Below are 20,698 nucleotides of genomic sequence, written 5' to 3'. Positions count from 1 at the left end.
TCTCTGCCCATTCCAATTCCTCCTCCATGCAACTGCCAAAGCAGTTTTTGCAAAAGCATAGTTCTTACTTAACATGCCATTCTTCTACTCAGTGATGTGTCTTCCCTCCACTGTTGGCTCCCTGATATCTCTAGAGCCAAAACCTTTCATAACCTGGTCCTGTCCGACCTTGCCAGTATTCTTACACATTACTCCTCTTCTTTCACTCTGCAGTTAAGCTTTTCCGTCCTCCTGCCTGCACCGCTTTCCACCCCTTCCTTCTGGCCTTCCCACATGCCTGGAATGCCCTCCCTTCTCACCTCCACTTCCTAAAATCCTAGTCTTCCATCAGGACTTAAATCAAATGACACCTTCTGCAAGAGCCCTTTCCCAGCCCCACCTCCTCTCCCTCAGCTGCTAGTGCCTTCTTCTCTGAGGCAGTCCTCCATCTATTCTGCAGGGATCTTGTATGTACATATATGTGTGTATATGTATATACAGGTATTACAGATAGATACATACATAAAAAGATATTGGACTTTTAGAAAAACAAAAATAGTCTTTGCCATAAATGAACTAAAAGTCTAACATAGATATGAGATATATATATATATAATATATATATATATATATATATATATATATATATATATGTAGAAATAGATATATAGATCAAGAGAGAGAGTGTGTGTGTGTCCCAAAAGTTTCGGCACAATTTGAAGCTCTTAAAACTTAAAATTTTTAAATTCTTTATTTTGGGGGGAACATTCCTTGTGCATATATATAAATATAAATAGATATTTCCACATCTATATACATAAGTATAGCATGCATATGTTGTCTCCCCTATTAGGCCATAAGCTACTTTAGGGCAAAAGCTATTTTTGTTTTTTCTTTATATTCTTACTTGTTAATATAGTAACGGGCAAAGAGAGAAAGAGTGAGAAAGTGTTCCAAAAGTTTTGGCACAGTTTGAAGCTTTTAAAGCTTAAAATTTTTTAAGTTTTTTTTTTTTGGAACACTTTGTGCATATATGCATATATAAATAGATATTTTCACATATATATAAGCATATATCGTGTGTGTTGTCTTCCCCATTAGGCCATAAGCTACTTTAGGGCAAAAGCTATTTTTGCTTTTTCTTTATATTCTTAATTCTTAGCATAATAATTGGCAGATAGATAGATTAGATAGATAGAGTGTTTCAAAAGTTTTGGCATAATTTGAAGCCCTTAAAGTTTAAACTTTTTAAGTTCTTTAATTTTGGGGAACACCCTGTATATATACGTATATATAAATAGATATTTCTACACCTATATACATAAGTACATAATCATGTATATGTTGTCTCCCCCATTAGGCCAAAAGCTATTTTATGGCAAAGGCTATTTTTTGCTTTATACATATATATATATATATATGTGTGTGTGTGTGTGTGTGTGTGTATATTCCCCCCCCCCCCGAGGCGATTGGGGTTAAATGACTTGTCCAGGGTCACACAGTTAGGAAGCGTTAAGTGTCTGAGGCAAGATCTGAACTCAGGTCCTCCTGACTTCAGGGCTAGTGCTCTATCCACCTAGCTGCCCCTTTTTCTTTATATTCTTAGTTCTTAGTAACTGGCAAATATGAAATTCTTAACAATGTTAATTTGTTTATTGATTACAATAATCCCTTCCCTCTAAGCCTGGCAAGTTGTGCAGGCAAGGTCTCACTCTTCCCGCTTCCCTTCCCCGCCCCAGTTACGCACAGACTCAGAAAAGCGCTCGCTGGTGGAGAGCGGGCTAAGCTGGTTCAGTGAGTCAGAGGAAAAGGGTCCGAAGAAACTGGAGTACGACAGCGGCAGCCTCAAGATGGAGCCCGGGACCTCCAAGTGGAGGCGAGAACGGCCAGAGAGCTGTGATGAGACTTCCAAGGGCGGAGAGCTGAAGAAGCCCGTCAGCCTCGGAACCCCAGGGTCTCTGAAGAAGGGCAAGACCCCCCCAGTGGCCGTCACCTCCCCCATCACCCACACAGCTCAGAGCGCCCTCAAAGTGGCAGGTAAGCCGGGGGAGGCGTTGGGAGTGAAATACATCTATTCCAGATCCCGCTACTATCCATGGGATGCACATTCTTTTAGGAATCCTTTTACTCTTCTTAGATCTTAGATGGACAAATCACCCTACAGGCCCAGAAATGTAGAGTACAAGGAGAGGATTATCCCTAAAGTGCTTGCTTCAAAGGGGTACATCAAACAGCCACATCTAGACAGTTTTGTTGGTAAACATTCCCAACCAGTGCCATGGATATCTTTTAGTCTTTAGCAATATATCCTTCAAGTCTATTGTTACCAATTGTTTTCTTCATATTTAACACTCTCATTATTATTATTATTATCATTAGCCTTCCCAGAATTTTTAGTAGATTTGGTCCCTTCCTGGCCCTCTTGTGTGGAAACTCACTCGAGATGCCCATGATATGTGAAAGCAGAGTACCTAAAACCATCCAAAAGTCACCCTAGATGCTCCTAGTGGAGCTCTAGAATTTTTCTCCTTAGGCTGAAGCTTGCTTAACATTGCCTGTACCAGTTTCCCCAAATTCTGAGTCTGTAGCAGTTGGGCCAGAGGCCCTTGGACCTGCACAACGGAGCTCAGAGACATGTTTTAGTCTCTCATTCCCTTTACCTGACCTCCACTCTCTCACAGGCAAGCCTGAAGGGAAGGCCACAGACAAAGGCAAACTCTCGGTGAAGAACACCGGGCTGCAGCGTTCCTCCTCAGACGCCGGCCGGGACCGCCTAGCGGATGCCAAGAAGCCCCCCTCGGGCATTGCCCGGCCCTCCACCTCCAGTTCTTTTGGCTACAAGAAGCCTCCCCCAGCCACAGGCACGGCCACTGTCATGCAGGCAGGTGGTTCAGCCACCCTGAGTAAGATCCAGAAGTCATCGGGCATCCCCGTCAAGCCGGTGAATGGGCGCAAGACCAGCCTGGATGCCTCCAACAGCACCGAGCCCGGATTCATGGCTCCTGGGGCTCGCACCAACATCCAGTATCGAAGTCTGCCCCGGCCAGCCAAGTCCAGCTCCATGAGTGTGACAGGCAGGGGCGGACCCCGCCCTGTGAGCAGCAGCATCGATCCCAGCCTCCTCAGTACCAAGCAAGGCAGCCTCTCAACTTCGAGGCTGAAGGAACCTTCAAAGGTTGCTGGGGGTCGGACTACCCCGGCCCCCGTAAATCAGACAGACAGGGAAAAGGAGAAGGCCAAAGCCAAGGCAGTGGCCTTGGACCCAGACAATGTTTCCTTGAAGAGTATCGGCTCACCAGAGAGCACCCCCAAAAATCAAGGGAGCCAGCCGCCAGCCACCAAGATTGCAGAACTGCCACCAACTCCACTCAGGTACCAACATCCCTTTGCTCTCTCCCCTCTCCTTCCCTCCTCCCTGCTTCCTCCCTCTGTTCTCCCCTCTGTTCTCCTTCTCCCTGCTCCCTTCCTCTGTTCTCTTCCCCTCTGCTTCCCTCCTTTCTGCCCCCTTCCCTCGGATGCCCTTCCCTTTAATCTCCCCATCCTGCTCACCTCCCTTCTGCTCCCTTCCTCCTTGCTCCCTTCCCTCTGCTCTCTTTTCCTTGCTCCCTCCTCTCTGCTCTTCTCCCCTCTACTCTCCTCCCTTCCCTTCCCTTCCTCTTCCCTTCTTTTCCTATAGCCCTATAATGACAAATATTCACATTTGCATAGCAGGGTTTTTGTTTTGTTTTGTTTTTAAAGGTTTTTGCAAAGCACTTTTCTTACAGTCTTATAAGAATTAGTTCAAGTATTATTATTTCTTAATAATTAAATTATCTTAAATTAAATTGTTATTAATCTTATTTTTGTCATCTTCATTTTCCCTTCTGTCTCTACCTTACCCTCTCGCAGAGAACCATGCTTTTACAACAAAGAAATTGATTTGTTTTAAAAGAAACAAAAAGAGAAAGGGGGAAAGTCATTAAAAACCAATCAACAATTCAAAAAAAATGTTAAATTCAATACTCCATACTCCCAGACCTCAACATTTGAAAAGCACTAAATATTCAGTGCAAATATTATTAACCCTATTTACAGATGAGAAAGTAGAGGCATGAGGCGATTAAAGGACTTGTTCAGTGTTAGAGTTCTCCTGAAATTAAGTCCAGAATTTTCTTAGCTATGGCATGCTATATTAATGTGCAAGGTTTTTTATCAAAGGGTTTATTTCTTCCTCTGGTATGTGCTATATTTTTCCTTTGACTGTCAGAGTCCATATCTCCTCAGTCCAGTATTTTGAAACAGTCCTCGGGACAAGGTTTACGCACAGGGAAAGGACCCTTACTAAATGATGTTTTCTTAATTTGATTTTCCTCCAGGGCCACATCCAAGAGCTTTGTTAAGCCTCCGTCTTTGGCCAACTTGGACAAGGTCAATTCCAACAGTTTAGACCTACCATCCTCCAGTGAAGTCCATGCCCCCAAGATCCCAGATCTGCATCCCACGGGCTCTGCAACGGGTGGCCCCCTCCCCACTTGCTTTACTCCCAGCCCGGCACCCATCCTCAATATTAACTCAGCCAGCTTCTCTCAGGGCCTGGAGCTTATGAGCGGCTTCAATGTCCCCAAGGAACCCCGCATGTACCCCAAGCTCTCTGGCTTGCACAGGAGTATGGAGTCGCTCCAGATGCCAATGAGCCTGCCCAGTGCCTTCCCCAGCAGTACCCCTGCCCCCACCACGCCTGTACCCCCTGCTGTACCCACAGAGGAAGAGGCAGGGGAGCTGACCTGGAGTGGGAGCCCAAGAGCCGGGCAGTTGGAAAGGTAAGAAAATCGCAATGGGAACTGTCTTGCTCCTGCCTATCAAATTAATGTAGCTTATTGAGCTTCCTCACCATTGCCATCCCCTATCTACCCCTTACCCCACTACCAACCCTTATTTCCTTTATCTCCCTAATTCCCAAAAATGGTCTCCTAACCTAAGCCTTGCTTCCTAACCCTAATAGAAGGTTTAGCCTTCCCAAAAGTAAAAAGATCCTCCTGGGTAATCATCCATGATACATTCTTTTTGTTTATGGAAATAAAGTAGCTCATTGTTCTATCAAATTTGGATGTTCTGTAAGCCTCCAGGGTCTTGTTGAATTACCTCCAGTGAATCTCTCTGTCCTATAGTCACAAATACTATCTTCTGAGTCAACACATGTGACACTTTCTATTCAAATTATCTATACAAATGTTTTGTCCCTCCTATACTGCTGCACTTAAGATTTGAATTTCCTTAGCATCTCGCCTAGTATTATGCACATAGTAGGTGCTAAATTGATGTTTGTAAAATAAATGGATTTGATATGAACTTATATGACATTCTTCTCTTTCATTTCTACAGTAATCAACGAGATCGGAACACACTTCCCAAGAAGGGGCTAAGGTAACCCTGAACAACATTTTTTTTCTCCCACATTATCTTTACTTTCATTCCTAATACTTCCTTCCATTCACTACCATCCACCTACCTCCTTTGCTAGTTTAGTGACCCATTCTGCCATACGTGATTTATGAGTCTGCCCTCTATGAGTTATTCTTTCCTGGTAAGAGGGAAAAACATGTTTCTGCAGGAGAAACAGTGATTTGCACATAGTGAGTGACTAATAAATGTTGATTAAATTAAATTGAGACAATAAGCTCACCTATACCATCTAATTTTATTCTGGGAGAATTGTATCTTCTTTTCCCCAGACCCTGTTAAAAAGGAATAATTCAGATGGCTTCAAAAGAGCATCTTACTTGACCAAATAGACAGCAAGTCTTCTGGTGAGCCAGTGATTATGCCCAAAGAGTTATCAAGTCTCAGGTGGTATGGTTTGGGGAGAAAGATACTAAACCTATAAATGAGAAGCATAAACCTTCGTTTCCTCTTTCACAAAATGAAAATAATAACACTTCTACAAACTACCTTGTAGGTTGTTGTGAGGAAAGGGGCAAAGGAAGGAAGGAAGGAGAAAAGAAGAAAGGAAAGAGAGAGGGAGGGAAAGAAGGAGAAAAGTAAGAAAGGAAGGAGGAAAGAAAGAAGGAAAAAAGGAAGGAAGAAGGAGGGAAAAGTGGTGGTGATTATTTATTGCCCCTCTTGGAGGCTGGTGGGAATTATGGGCTTACACCCATGTCCTGCTGTAGTGGATAAAAAAAATTGGATGTAGAGTGAGCAAGGTCAAAGTTCAGATTTTGCCTCTGACTCCAACTAGTCCATCCGTGAAACAAGAGGACAGACTGAATGGTCATGCCATTATTCACCACTACCCATCCCCTTGTGCTCACTATATCTCCCTTCCCGGGTCTCATCTGGGTCCTGCACCATTTATGCCCTGGCTGCTTCCTACAGGTACCAGCTGCAGTCCCAGGAGGAAACCAAGGAGCGGAGGCACTCACACACCATCGGAGGGTTGCCAGAGTCAGACGACCAGTCAGATCTGCCTTCACCTCCTGCCCTCTCCATGTCTTTGAGTGGAAAGAGCCAGCTCACCAACATAGGTCAGTGCTTTGTTTTGCTTCTTTCTTCTTTGGTCCGCTTGCTGGTGCATGGGAAGAAGCAGGGCCATCCTCTAGGTCAGGAGGGCCAACCTCCTGGTTTTTCCACCTCTGATTCGATTCACTGGGTGAGACCTTAGTATGATGGTAGTGGGATGTCTTGTGGTGCATCCGCTTCTCCAACCCAAACACAAACCAATGGATATTGGCAAATTGCTTTGGAATCCTAAATTAGAAAGTTGCCTGATTGACACTTGGTTTTCTGAGTCTTGCCTGGGACCCTCCTCGTGCCGGGGGCACTGAGTGACAAAAACAAATGCAGTGAGTGAGAGTGATGGAGTCTCTACCATGCTGGGGGTATTGTCTTGTGTCCCTGTCGGAGATGGGAGAAGAGGGGAGGGAAAAACACACAGAGAGAGGGAGAGACAGAGACAGAGAGAGAAAGGGAGAGAGGGGGGGAGAAAAAAGAGTAGAAAGAGAGAGAAGGAAAAAGGGAGACAGACAGATAGAAAGGAAGGGAGGGAAAATGAGAGAGAGAAAAAGACAGAGATAGAGAAGGAGGGAGGGGAAAAGGGAGACAGAGAGAGAGAAGTACTTGGATAGGGAAGGAGAAGGGAGGGCAAGACTGAGGAAAAGCTTTGAGTTTAAAGGAGAGGATCTTTCTAACGTACCAAGAAAATACCCCATCCAGTTCCTCAGCCTCACCAGCTGCGGGCTCTGGATAAAGGCCAACCTGCCCTCAGGCAGAGTGCTGCCCAGAATTCGGTCTGCCCTGGGTCCCACCCAGCCGTTTCTTGCCTTGATGCCCTAAAGAGAGGAAGCCAGGATATGACTTAGTTGCTCAAAAGTAAAAAGGGAAGGAACTGCAGCATCTGGCCACCATCACAAGGCCAGGCTCAGCAATACTGTCAGTAGGACAGGGCATAGGGCCAGGCTGTCAAGTCTATTTGTGGTGTCTGTCTGAAAACCATTAGCCAGTGCATTGGCAGGGAGGATAAAGGTCTGAGGGAAGGGTCTGAAGCTCGGTAAACATGACACTTCCCCATGACACTAAGAATCTGCAACCTGTCAAGCTGTGCAGAATTGGAGAGCCGAACAGCACAGAAAAGACTGGACTGCTGAGAAGGGAAGGTGGTTAAGTATCAATCTCTAGATCAATAAGAGTTATTGTGCAAAGGATAGGGATCAGCTGTTCCTTATCACCGCAGAAGACAGAGCAAGAAATAGATTTATAGTTCACACTTAGGTACGGAGGTTAAACAGCACCAGGGAAAAAAGAGTTGCAAGGAACCTTCATCTGATGACATTTTTCAATTAGACTTCAATCAATTGGCAAGCACCTATTTTATACCAGGCACTGTATCAAATGCAGACAAAAGTGAAATATTCCTTTCCTCTAGGAGCTTACATTTGATCTGGGGAAACAAGGGGTATATACGTAGGTAATAAATAATACAAGATAATAGGCAGGGAGGGGCAAGGTGCTAACCACAGGCTTCAGGAAGGGCCTCATGGACAGGATGGTGCTTGAGCTGAGTTTTTGAAGAAAACGAGGGATTCTGAAAGGCAGCAGTAGCGTGGGAGAGCATTCCAGGCTTGGGTGGGGAAGGGGCAGGAGGGCAACCAAGCAGAGTTGGTAGTTAAGAGTTCCACTTAGAAGGAACAGCAGAAAGGTGTTGAATTGTAATATGTGTGAAAGGGATTGGTATAATAAGGCTGAAAAGATAGATCACAGCCAGGTTGTAAAGAGCTTTAAATGCCAAATAAAGAAGTTTGTATCTGACCTAAAGGTAATTGGAATCTAATGAGTAGAGAACTTAGACTTGTGCTTTAGGAAAATCACTTTTGACAGCCATGTGGAGGATGGATCGGAGAAGAGAGACTTGAAGTGAGGGAAGCTATTGCAATGGTCTGGGAGAGAAATAATTAGGGCCTGAATTACGGTGAGGAAAAGGAGGAAGATGTGAGAGAGATTGCAGACATGGAATTGATAAGACTTGGCAACTTGAGAGAAAATGATGAGGTGAGAATAGAGGAATGGATTTCCCTGATCATCATGACGCTAGATGGAGCCTGATTGTGCACCAGATATGAAGTAGGCTTTGACCAATATATTTAGCATTCATCTCTGACCCAATCTGATTATCTGCCTCCAAGCCAGAGGCTCTCTGGGTAGGGAGGGGTACTACCTCAGAGTAGAGGAACACAACTTCACAATGTCCCCAATGTCCCCAAAGCTCCCTTTGATAATACTAAACCCTTGCATCCCACATCTCCACCTACTTCTCTAGCCTTCCCCATGATTCAAAATCCTTTCTGGGTCTTTGTACTTTTGGTAGTAGGGTCTTAGGTTCCCCTGAGCTGTCAGGTAATTTTCCAGGTATCAAAGTAAAGACACTGCTGCCATGTTCATGGATTAATCCATGTTGCTAGGAGATACTCCCATTATAGCTGCTGGATTCTCTGGCTTTCTTTAAAAGAGTGAAAGGATCCAGGCTGGGGCTTTTAGAATCAGCAACCATATTTACTCCTTCTCTCCAGATTGCAAAGTCTTATTCCACTGAGACCCAGCCTCACCATCCCAAACTGCCAGTTGCACGCACATTCCCACCGGCCCCTTTGCCCCCTCCCTTCCCTTGCCCCAGTCCCTCCTGCCTTCTTGCCAGAAGTCTCCCACACACCTGCTGCTCCTTTCCCCAAGGGATTGGAGTGCTCATGACCCTGCCTCTTCTCCCTGCCCTCCCCCACCCTTCCCTCTATCCTTCCAGTGAGTCCCACTGCAGCCACCACGCCAAGAATCACCCGCTCCAACAGCATCCCCACCCACGAGGCGGCCTTCGAGCTATACAGCACCTCCCAAATGGGAAGCACCCTGTCCCTGGCCGAGAGACCCAAGGGGATGATTCGGTCAGGATCCTTCCGAGACCCCGCGGACGACGGTGAGACTTCATGCATCGCGGTTCACGCTCATTCCAGCCCAGCCGGGGATTCCTCTCACCCACCACTTCCACCACCACCTCCACTCCCACTGCCTCCTCCTTCTCCTCCTCCTCCACCAAATACACAATCCCCATTTAGTGCTCTCCCCTTGTGGCCCCAGAGACCTCAGGATGTCATTTCTATAAGCACTGGGACATTGGGACTGAGCATCAGCCATTGGGGAAAGGGGAGGGAAATTAAGCATGGAAGAGTCAAGTGGGACCAACAAGAAGCCTTTTCCAATGATCCCCTAGAGCACACATCAGTTACAGGGTAGGAGTTTACCTTAGCTAGAAGGAGATACCGCTTTGTCCCTCTCACACTAATGCTTCCAGGCTTTAGATTTAGAGAGGGGTTTGTGATTTTATTTGGGAGGGTCAGAGCCTGAAAGGTCAAAAGAATTCCTGGGAGTCTGGCTCTCCCATTATTATTCATTTCCAGGACTCCCATTCCAAGGGACATTCCTTAGAGATTTCCTTTGGATCTGGCAATAGGAGCTTTGTCTTTCCCTGTATGGATCAGAGTGAATGTTCTCCACAAGATTCTTTCATCTGGCTAATCCCCAGGATTCTATGGCAGCCCCCAGAAGTGGGGGAGAGGGGACAGATCAGCTACAGGATTGTCTCTGACCAGCTCTGATAAGAAACTTGCCCTCTTCTGCAATTCCACAGCCTTTCAGAGAGGGAAGACTCTTACCTTCCTGGGAAATTCTCCTCTCCCTCTCTCCCTTACAGCCAAAGTGCCCCTTGGACAAGGCTGAACAAGGGGCAATACCCTCACAAAGCGGATTTTGGAAGGAGAGGTTGTCTCTTCACAGGACCTTGTCTTCTCATCAGAGATCAGGGACCAGCTTTTGAACAGTTGTGATTCCAGTCATCCCCAGCCCTGTTCCCTTTCCGTTGACTTCTGAGGTCATCCAGAATCCAAGCTCCTTTTCTCCCCTTCCCCAGAAGCTCCCATTAATTCTGTGTATTCTGTTTCTCTCTTTCAGTTCATGGCTCTGTGCTGTCGTTGGCTTCCAGTGCCTCCTCCACCTACTCCTCAGTAAGAGCGTTGAGTTGTCCTTCCATATCCCCCAACCTTGCGTTACTCTACTCTGTCTCTTCCCAGAAGCCCTTCATTTAGGGGGGACCTAGGAAGAGGGAAGAACGGCTTTCTCTTTATATATCTTGCCAGATGGGTTTCTAGATGGGGAAGAAGGCTTAGGAGTCATAGCAATGTCATAAAACAGAATTCCCAGATCCTTTTCTTGTCTCTGCCCCATCCTGGGCACCCTTGGTGTCTCAATTTCCCCTTCTGTAAAAGAGGGAGAATCCCTGTTTGCTTTAGGGAGGTAGAACTGTATTGTGATAAGGAAAAAAGAATGAGGTACAGGGGAGTTCCAGGACTTCTAGATTCTAATACTCAACAACATTTATGAAATACTAGTTATGTAGGGAACACAAAATTCAGATCTTCCAAGATTTTTCCCTTCAATTCTCTTCCCTCCTCCCTAGGGGTCAACAAGGTAGGTGTTTTCTACTGACCAGGTAGATAGAAAAGAACAAAAGGTCTCTGCTTCGAACTTAGAAGTCAGAAGAAGAATCCCAGATCATAAATCAGCGATAAAAAGGCATTTATTAAATGTTAGCTTTGTAACATTGCACAAAGTTTTAGTTACACAAAGCAACTTTGGCAGTGATTAAATTCAACCTCTTTAATTTGTAATTGAGAAACTGAGGTCTGAAAGGTTTAAACATCCATGGGTGTAGTAAGCAAAACGGATGAAGTCAGAATGTAGATTCTGAGTCTAGCCTGCTCCCTACTCTACCCCCTTCCTCCAAGTGAGCTGGTATCCTTTTCTCAGACTTTCAATAGAATAATGAAATAAATTCAACGTGATCTCTAGGGAAATCAGCCCTGATTTCAGCCTAGTTGTGTGTGGGGGAGGGGTGGATGGTTTGAAGCAGAGTTCTTTGGGAAAGTCAGGGGCATTAAATGGAATTTCAGTTTTTCCCCATTTCTGTCACGCTTCAAGTCTACCCTGCCACTGATGACCCTGCCGCCTCCATTGTAACTGCTTCCTTTCTTTCTCTCCCTCTCTCCACTTCTGTGCTCCCTTCTTCAGGCTGAGGAGAGGATGCAATCTGAGGTAGGGTCCAAAGCCACTTTCTCTGCTTCTTAACACCCACAACACCCCTCTTCCCTACCAGACCTCTTGCTTCCCCCCACCCATGGTTCTTGTTTCCCACTTTCTTATAGCAAATCCGGAAACTTCGAAGGGAGCTGGAATCATCGCAGGAGAAAGTGGCCACACTGACATCTCAGCTGTCTGCCAATGTAAGCGTTTTATTTAGGGGGGAAGAAAACAGGCAAACAATGTTTACCACATGTTGTCCTCAGCTGGGAAGGAAAGGAGGTGGTACAGTCAGTCAGTGACCTGGGCCGTCCTCAAAGTTTTTATCTAATTACCAGGGTCAATCCCCTGACCTCATTAAGCCTCATTCTTGCCAACTATAAAATGGACAGAACCACTCCTGTGTCTCCCTTGCCCTATATCTTGCCTTACTCAGGATGTGTGTTTATGAGGTTAGATAAAATCATGTTTGCATACAGCTTTGAAATCCCAAAAGGAAAAAAAAAATGAGATTTTGCATAGAGGCTGTGCCAAAATTGAAGTAATCACACCATTAACCCTGGAGAGGAGGTTATAAAGTCCTTGAACTGGCTCACTCCTGCTCCTTGGGCTATATGGTGTTTCTACCCTGGCACAAGTAGGCAACCCAGATCTGGGTCATCAGTATCTTTTTTGTGGATCACATCTCCACACAGAAACCCAGCTCCTTTACTTAGAATTGCCATTTCCTGCTAGTTTTCACAAACAGCTAGCCAGAGATCCGAGCTTCAGGCTGGGAAACCAGAACTCCTGATTTCTGGCTGGAATGATCCGAGCTTCAGGCTGGGAAGCCAGAACTCCTGATTTCTGCCCTCCCGGATATGGTTTCCTTTCTACAAGCCTTGGTTTCCTTTTCTCTATAATGGGAAGAAGCTATCTTCTCCATCAAGGCTGTGGGAGTACCTCTCCCTGCCCCTCCTCCAAAAGAGTAAACAAAGAACATAACAGCCCTACTGTGAATGGGGAGGGTGGGACAACTATTTTCCCCCAAAATTGTAAACAACAGCTGAGCTGAGCCGCTCTGCAAGAACCATCCAAATGTTCACACAAAAGTAACCGTGTCTGCAATTTCCGCAGTGGCTCCGGTTTCCCTCTCTCTGCATCCCCTCTGGGGGACCCAGCTGCTGGACCTGGGGAGCCTCCTCAAACCAAGTACAACAACTCCCACACTCAAAACTAAGCTTGTCCAGCATCAGTAAAACCAAACAAGGGACCAGCCATACTGACCATACCCCTTCCCCCAAGTCCCAAATTAGGAGGTATTTTCTGAGAATGACACTAGTTAGGTTGAAAGTTCATCTCACGCACACTTTTCCAGCCTGTAGGAGTCATCAGGGTTGGGACATAACTGGCCACGATCCATCTCTTCATCCCCATTCCCCGCCAGGTCTTACCCATCATCCTTGGGGCCTGGGTCATCATATCCCACAAACTCTGAGGAATTATTTTTTAAGAGGAGAGAGACAGAGAGAGACTTGGGAGGGGGAAGAGAAACAGAGACAGAAGAGGGCAGAAGGGAGAGAGATACACACAGAGACAGAAAGAGGGAGATTAGAGAGAAAGGCGCCAGGGAGGCAATGAACATTATTATTTCTGATTAATTTACATCGCAATCTGCAAACCATCGTGTTGTCAGGTCTGGGACAGGGCCAAGAAAAGGGATTTGGAGAATATTTTTCTTAGAACAGGAAGTTCCCTGTGACTAAAAGAACAAACCCTTACACTCCAAAGTGACATGTTCTCCATCTAAGAGGAAGATCTTGTGGAGACATGCCGGTTTCCCTAGCTGCAGAAACGACTCAAAACCTCACCAGGTTTACCTGTATTGCTTCCTCTGTGCCCCCTACCTCTCCCCCTGACTTTGTCATGTTCCACACAACTTCTAGTTTCCTAGAAACAGAGGGAATCTAAACCCCTTACATCCCTCTCACATGCCGGTGCAGTTCACTCAGCGTGGCTACTTCACTCGGATCTTGTTGCAGCTTTGGCTGTGGGAGGAGGAAGATTCTGCAAAACAAACAAATAAACAGGAAAGCAGTTGGGAGAGAAGCCCAGCTGAGGTGGAGAGAGGTCCTTTACACAAAAAGAGGCTGGGGTAATGAAGGCTGAGCGGAAGGAAATATGTAGGAAATCCTCTGAGGAAGCAGACAGGTGGTCTGTTTACAGAAGAGAGTTAGAGAACACATTAAGTGAAAGGGGAAAAAATAAAGAAACAGCAGGTGATGAGGTCAAGATGATGGCAGTTTGCCAGGTAGTGGGAAAAAACAGACAACTCAGGGCCACAGAAGACATCTCTCCACCTGGGAATCCTAAGACCTGGTGGCAAATTTAGAATAAGAGTGGGAAAGGAATCTGATTGGAGACAGAAAGCCTTCCCCATCTCTCTCCTTCTTGTCTCCTCTCCTCATCTCCCACTCAAATACAGGGCTATCCTGTTTCTTGCTTATCTTGTCTGTTCTACTGATGATCTGTTTTCCCATTTTATTTATTTATTTTTGCAAGTTTAAGTGATTTGCTCAGGGTCACCCAGCTAGGAAGTGTTAAATGTCTGAGCCAAATTTGAACTCAGGTCCTCCTGACTTCAGGGGACCTAGCTGCCCCCCTGCTGATCTATTTCCCCATTTTGTCTATTTATTTTTGCAAGTTTAAGTTCCTTGACTAGGGTCACCCAGCTAAGAAGTGTTAAGTCTCTGAGGTCCAATTTGCACTTGGATCCTCCTGACTCCAGAGTCTGGATTTAGGCACAAATGAGAAAGATGAGGTGCTAGGAGGCAGAAGAATGGACAAACACTGACTGGGGCGGTTGGGGATCTATAAATCACATGACGTAATGTCTAACCCTGAGGATTTCCCTCTGGAGGGACCCCCACTAGTTCCCACTTCATTGCCACTTGCCTACAGTCCCCAGCTTGGTCTGCCATCCCACACTGTTAGCTTCTTCCCCTGCCCTAATTTCTCCCCTCACCTTCCCCTCAGTGTCATGTCCCCCACCCGCCTCTGTGCATCCTCCTGCCAGCCGTCCAACCAGTCCATGTAGGGATCAGCCCTACCCAGGGCCACTGGGTTCAATCCAAGCCCTTCTCAACAGCCTTTCCTCAAAGAGTACACCTGACACCTAGTGGTCAGGCTATGTAATGGTCCTTAGATGGCAATCTCCCAAATCCAAACCCTGCACAAAAAGCCTTGACCTTTATTTCCCAAAGTGGAGAGTATAGTAAAAACTCAAAGACTGGGGGAGAAGCCAAATAAGTATGAGCAAGATCCTCCTTAGGAGAGCAAGGGTGGAATATAATACTGTTTCTACAACCTCCTAGAAAGCTACCATTCTAAATCTGGGCTCCATAGATAGATTTTAAGATGTCTATAAACTTGAAAAAAAAAAAATACATCATTTTCATTAACCTTTGGATTCCTTTGCAATCATAAGTATTTAATTTCATGCATCTAAAAATATCTCCTAAGTTTCACTAGACTGACAAAGGGGTCCATGTAAACAATCAAACAAAAAATTAAGAATCCCTGTCCCAAAACATATTTTAGAGGAGCTACTCTCTACAGACGACCCCAGACAGTGCTGGAGGAGCTATGAGCAAATGGCACATTTCTTCATTAGATTGTGACCTCCTTGGGGAAAGGAACTTCTTTTGCATCTTTTTTTGTATCCCCAGCACTTAGCACAGTTGCTAGTCCATGACCGATCTCACATTGTGTACCATTGATGATCATTTCTCCCTCTCCCTGCCACCCCAAAACTGGCTTCTGAAGTCAAGAGCTATAGCAGAACAATTTCCCTCTTTAATGGACAACATTAGGCAGGCTTCTCAAAGTGCTTCTGTTCTGTGCCCCAAGTGCATCCTTCAGTGTCATTCAAGGAAAGGGGTATTGGATGACATCTAGTTTTCTTCAATACTTGGTTTAAATGCCACCTTCTACAGGAGACCTTGCCCACTTCCAATCCTTCTCCAACTGACTAGTGGCTTCCCCTCCGATCATTTTGAATCTATTTTATATATATCTCATATGTACTTATTTATATGTTGTCTCCTCCTTAGAAAGTGAACTCCTTGGGAGCAGGAACCATGTTTTTACCCCTTTTTTGCATTCCCAGTGTTTAGCCCCGTGCTGGTAAAAAGCATTTAATAAATTCTTTTTGACTGATTAATCAAAATTTTAAGATTGGGAGACTGCATGCTAATTTGCTCCACTATTTACAGGCAAATCAACACTGATTAAGCACTTTCTTTGTGCAAGGTATTGTATGAAGCATCAGGGGCACAAATAAAAGTTTTTGCCCTTAAGATCCTTGTAACCTAATAGTGGGAATGGGATATGCATACAAATAACTATAAATTATAAAATGCTTGTGTGCACAGGAGAAATCAAATGAAATATCCTGTGGGTTAATGAAGAGAGAAATCACTTCTTGAAGATGGGCAGAAGTCACAGTCATAACAGAGAAATCCTTATAGAGAAGTAACATTTGAAGAAAGGAGGGCAGAGATGGATCAGAGGAAAGAAACTATATCCAGGCATGAGAAACAGTCTGTACAAATGGGTAGAAGCAGGAAAGAAAAAATGAGATTAAGGAGCATCAAGTGGTTTAGTTAGGCAGGAATATAGAATTTGCAGAGGTAAATTATTTGGAAAGGAGCTATATTGTAAGGGACTTTGAATGTCAGGCTAAGGAAGATGGTGTTCTTTGTTTCAATAGGCAATAGGGAGCCACTGAAGATTTTAGGTTTGCAGGGAATGGTATGAGCATACCTGTATTTGGCAAGGATGAATTTTAAAGGCATTTGTTGATATTGAAGAATCCCAAAGATGGTTTTATGTCATTCCCTTGTTATTCCACCTATCCCCAAATATTAGGCCATTTTGAAGCATGTTTTTGCATTTGTTTTAGGCTAACCTGGTGGCTGCCTTTGAACAAAGCCTGGTGAACATGACATCCCGTCTGCGGCACCTAGCTGAGACAGCGGAGGAGAAGGTGAGAAAGCTGAAGGTGAAAAAGAAGGAGCTAATTTGAAAGGCCGGGTGGGTGGTGGATTGGGGCAAGGAGGGTTTAAGACCAGTCTGTGAGGACTGGCTCCTTTCCCATCTTCCTAGAGTGCTAGAATTTTCATTTGGGGGTGCTCCTATCCCTCTGAGAACTTGGAAGGATTCTCAGTCTAGCATCCTCAGGCATACGTCACGGCTGCCCGCATCTCACTTCAACAAACCAGACAGGACTTTGCAGACCTCTAAATAATAATGACAGGCTGATTTTTCCCTAGGACACAGAGCTGCTGGATTTACGAGAGACCATAGATTTCCTGAAGAAAAAGAACTCTGAAGCTCAAGCTGTCATCCAAGGAGCTCTTAATGGCACAGACGTCACACCCAAGGGTAAGGAACTGGCAACCAGAGGGGATATAAAGACAGGGGGAAAATATCCCCATCCTCCAAACCAGGTGCCAGGTCTCATATAAAAGTACCAAGAGAGGCTGCCCCTACCTTCCTCCTTGTCACTCTCCAATCTGGTGGGGTAGCCAGTAAGTGAAAGGTGAATTGAGACTGCCAGTGTTAGTCTGCTGTCTTGGTGATTTATAATCTGGTATTTATTGTTCAGTAGATAGAAATGTAAGAGGGCACCATCTTGAGGAAGAAAATAGAATTTGTAGAGTTAGCATGCCCCTGCTAACTTAAACTTGAGTTAAGGGTCTCTCTGGCCCCTGCACTTCAAAAAATGTAACATCTGTCAGAGAGCTATAAAAATGAAAATACCTTGCTCACAACCATGTGTGATGGGTTAGTCTTAGTGCCATCATTTTTTACCAATAAGCAAATTAAAGCCCAGAGAAACTAAATGATCTGCCAATATCAAACGATGATCTATTCAATCAATCAATAAACATTTTGTAAAAATAAATAAATAAATAAATATTTTGTTAAGCACCTACTATGTGCCAGGCATATAGTGCTAAGTGCTGGAAAGATAAAAAGAGGCAAAAGATAGTCCCCACCCTCAAGGAACATATAATTTAATGGGAAAGACCCTCATTTCATGTCTGTTATATGAGGCTGTTGTTATCATCATCAACTCATTTTGAATGAGAGTCTGCCCTAGACTAGATGCTTTCCCAAACATCCAGGTTTTTCCCTCAAAGATTTTTTTTTCAGTCTTCTAATTTTTTTGGCACCTTTTCCTCTATTACTCTCCTCTAAGAATATAATGCCTTGAGCAACATTCCTTGGAAGTTTGTCTTACAAACATTATTTTTGTCTTTTAATTAAGAGTAATTTCAACTGAATTCTCTTGAAATTTTTATCACATCCTATATGATGACAGACAAGAGTATCACAGGCTTCAAAACTCACAATTTTATTTATTTCTTCCCATGGCCTAAAAAGTCAAATAGAAAGTTCAAAGCTCCATTTCTGATTATTGAAGAGTCAAAAGGTAGCTAACCACTGTCTTTTTTTCTCTGAGATATGGACATAGGACTGCTTGGGTCCTTCTGGAATGAGACTTAATTTCAGGTCATCTCTAAGTCTTCCCTGTCTTCTTCACATCCTTCCTGGTCTTGTAGAACTTCGGATCAAGAGACAGAACTCTTCAGACAGTATTTCCAGCCTCAACAGCATCACCAGCCACTCCAGCATAGGTAGCAGCAAGGATGCTGATGCGAAGAAGAAGAAAAAAAAGAGTTGGGTAGGTCGGGTGAGGAGGAAGGGGACTATGTAGGACCCTGCTCAAACTCCCCTGAGGTAGTGCTACATCAGGGATCAGTTCTTGTCCCATTCACCCTTCTTTGCTCGGATGTGTTGTCAGTTAAAAGCAAGGTCTATTCCCTCCCTTTCCCTAAACTAGCTGTACTCTGACCACCTACCACTCACCATCTCCCTGGGATCCTCCCAGCTTGACTAGGCTCAGGTGTCCATTCCAACTTGAGAAGGGCGGAGGAGATATCCTGAAGGAAGCCTTAGATCAGTGGTTCTCAAACTCTTTTTCTCAGTACCTTTATGGTATTAACAACTATTGAGAATATGTTAAAAGAGTTTTTGTTTATATGGGTTATATAATAGATATTTGTCATAAATAGAAAAAAACTAATTTTGAATTTGTAGACCCTCTGAAAGGATTCCAGAGATCCTCCAGGATTCACTGCACCACACTTTGAGAACCACTGCCTTAGATCAACCTCCATTCTCATCAGGAGTATGTTGGGGAGAGAGGTCTATGGAGGAAGGGAACAATAAACACCTGTTCTTTGCTTCTGGAAACATTTCTAGAACCTTTAGAGAAGGAAATTTTTTGTGAGTGGTTCCCTCCCCCACCCCAGATCACCTCTGAGGAAGATTTTCTAGAACTTTTAGCCTAAAGAATGGCTCTACATTTTTTAAACAATTCTGATAAACTTCTGGAAGGTCTTTCTCAAACTCCCCAGGTAACTTCTGGCACAGTCTTGGCTCCTCTTAATGCTTTGTGGCAAAGAGAGTTTTCCCCTTATCCCATCCCCTGAAATATCACATCTCTTTCAATTCCTCAGACAGGAGGTCTGGGGCTTAGAACTCTCCACCCCCAACAACCCCTATGCTTTGCAGCTCAGAGAAGGCCCCAGCTGGATGAAATGAGTGATTAAGTGTTGCTTTTTTTTCCCTCTCAAATGCTGACCTCAAACCCCTATTTTTTTCCAGGTCTATGAGGTAAGAATCCACCAGTCCCCTCACTTCCACCTTTCCCTTTGCCGTGATTTCCCCATTTCCAGGGCAACTCATTCACCCTGCACCAGATGTCCACTGATGAAACTAACCACCACACTCATTCCATTATTCTTAACCCACCTTGCTGCATGGTTCATCCATAGCTACTCCAAATAAACATAGAGGAAGTGGTCTGATTGGGGAACTAATGGGAAAGAAAGTTCTACACTACCCTGAATCGTTCATTCTGTTCCTTCTCATTACAATTCTCCCCCAAGTCTGTCTGTCTGTCTGTCTCTGTCTCTCTCTGTCTCTCTCTCTCTCTCTCTCTCTCTCACACACACACACACACACACACACACACACACACACACTTCTCTCTCTCTCTCTCTCTGTCTCTGTGTGTGTGTCTCTCTGTCTCTCTCTCTGTGTCTCTTTCTCTCTCTGTATTTCTCTGTCTCTCTTTCTCTGTGTGTGTGTGTCTCTCTCTATGTCTCTCTCTGTGTGTTTCTCCATCTCTCTGATTCTGTCTCTATCTCTGTCTCTGTCTCTCTTTGTTTACAAGTTGTCCTGTACCCAAATTAAGCTCTAACACTTCAGAGAATGGTCTTTCACAGAAATCACCCAGTTCCTATCTCCAATCACATAAAAATAGAACCCCAATGTGGAGGATGCTAAATGAAACAAATGTTACTTCAACTCCAGGCTTTAGAGGACAGACCAGTTTTGACCTTGGCCACAGGATATTACTCTAAAATAAGACAAAAGATGAGTAGTGAATGTTCTCCATCTAAGGATTCCTGAAATCCCAGGGAAGATCTACAGCCATCTTGGGAACTGGAGTGGTCAGTCTAGGGCAGATTCAAGGTCCTGGTATAAAACAGGTATCTGAGGATCCCGCTAGTTATTCCAGACTCATATTGATAATGTTGATTCAGACCTAGTCTTGGATAGACAAGAAGGAGTGGTGGGATCAGGTCCATAGACAGGGGCATTCTTTCCCATGCTAGGCATCCTAGCATCCCTATAGTCCTAATCCAGCTACATTCTATCAGTTCAATAAAACAGACATTTGCTAAGAATTTGACATGGATAAGTGCATGGTATTAAGTGCTTTGAAGATACAAAAGAAGTAAAGAATTTCCTCAATAAATTTATTATCTTATTAAAAAAAACAAGACCCATAGATATACAAATAATCCAGTTACAGATATTAGAAAACAAATAATGAAGTGCCAAAATAAGTGGTAGAAATGATAAATTCCATGACAAATAGAGGCATAGGATATGGGCTGCAGCAGTCGGAAAGGCTCTGGAGTTGGACCACAAAAAAAGTGGTTTGAATTTATATTGGTTTAGAATAGGAATGAAGATATTCCAGGCAGGAGTAGTTGAGTTATGAAAA

General features: G+C 44.5%; 1 protein-coding gene across 2 annotated transcripts in view; it reads left to right on the top strand.

Annotated features, from left to right (window-relative positions):
* The window catches only part of NAV1 (neuron navigator 1), a 349,739-nt gene that overhangs the window by 308,014 nt on the left and 21,027 nt on the right, over positions 1 to 20,698 (top strand). For both annotated transcript variants that reach the window (XM_051998661.1, XM_051998663.1), the window contains 12 exons: positions 1,719 to 2,016; positions 2,661 to 3,351; positions 4,335 to 4,778; positions 5,341 to 5,382; positions 6,331 to 6,479; positions 9,245 to 9,415; positions 10,447 to 10,499; positions 11,563 to 11,586; positions 11,697 to 11,774; positions 16,514 to 16,597; positions 16,884 to 16,995; positions 18,180 to 18,310. In XM_051998661.1, the coding sequence (XP_051854621.1) occupies positions 1,719 to 2,016; positions 2,661 to 3,351; positions 4,335 to 4,778; positions 5,341 to 5,382; positions 6,331 to 6,479; positions 9,245 to 9,415; positions 10,447 to 10,499; positions 11,563 to 11,586; positions 11,697 to 11,774; positions 16,514 to 16,597; positions 16,884 to 16,995; positions 18,180 to 18,310 (2,277 nt within the window). The remainder of the gene's footprint in view (positions 1 to 1,718; positions 2,017 to 2,660; positions 3,352 to 4,334; positions 4,779 to 5,340; positions 5,383 to 6,330; positions 6,480 to 9,244; positions 9,416 to 10,446; positions 10,500 to 11,562; positions 11,587 to 11,696; positions 11,775 to 16,513; positions 16,598 to 16,883; positions 16,996 to 18,179; positions 18,311 to 20,698) is intronic.

The sequence above is a fragment of the Antechinus flavipes genome, chromosome 4 (assembly GCF_016432865.1).
Source record: "Antechinus flavipes isolate AdamAnt ecotype Samford, QLD, Australia chromosome 4, AdamAnt_v2, whole genome shotgun sequence".
NCBI lineage: Eukaryota > Metazoa > Chordata > Mammalia > Dasyuromorphia > Dasyuridae > Antechinus > Antechinus flavipes.
Note: the sequence above shows the minus strand (reverse complement) of the source record. Positions and strands in the feature narration are given on the sequence as shown.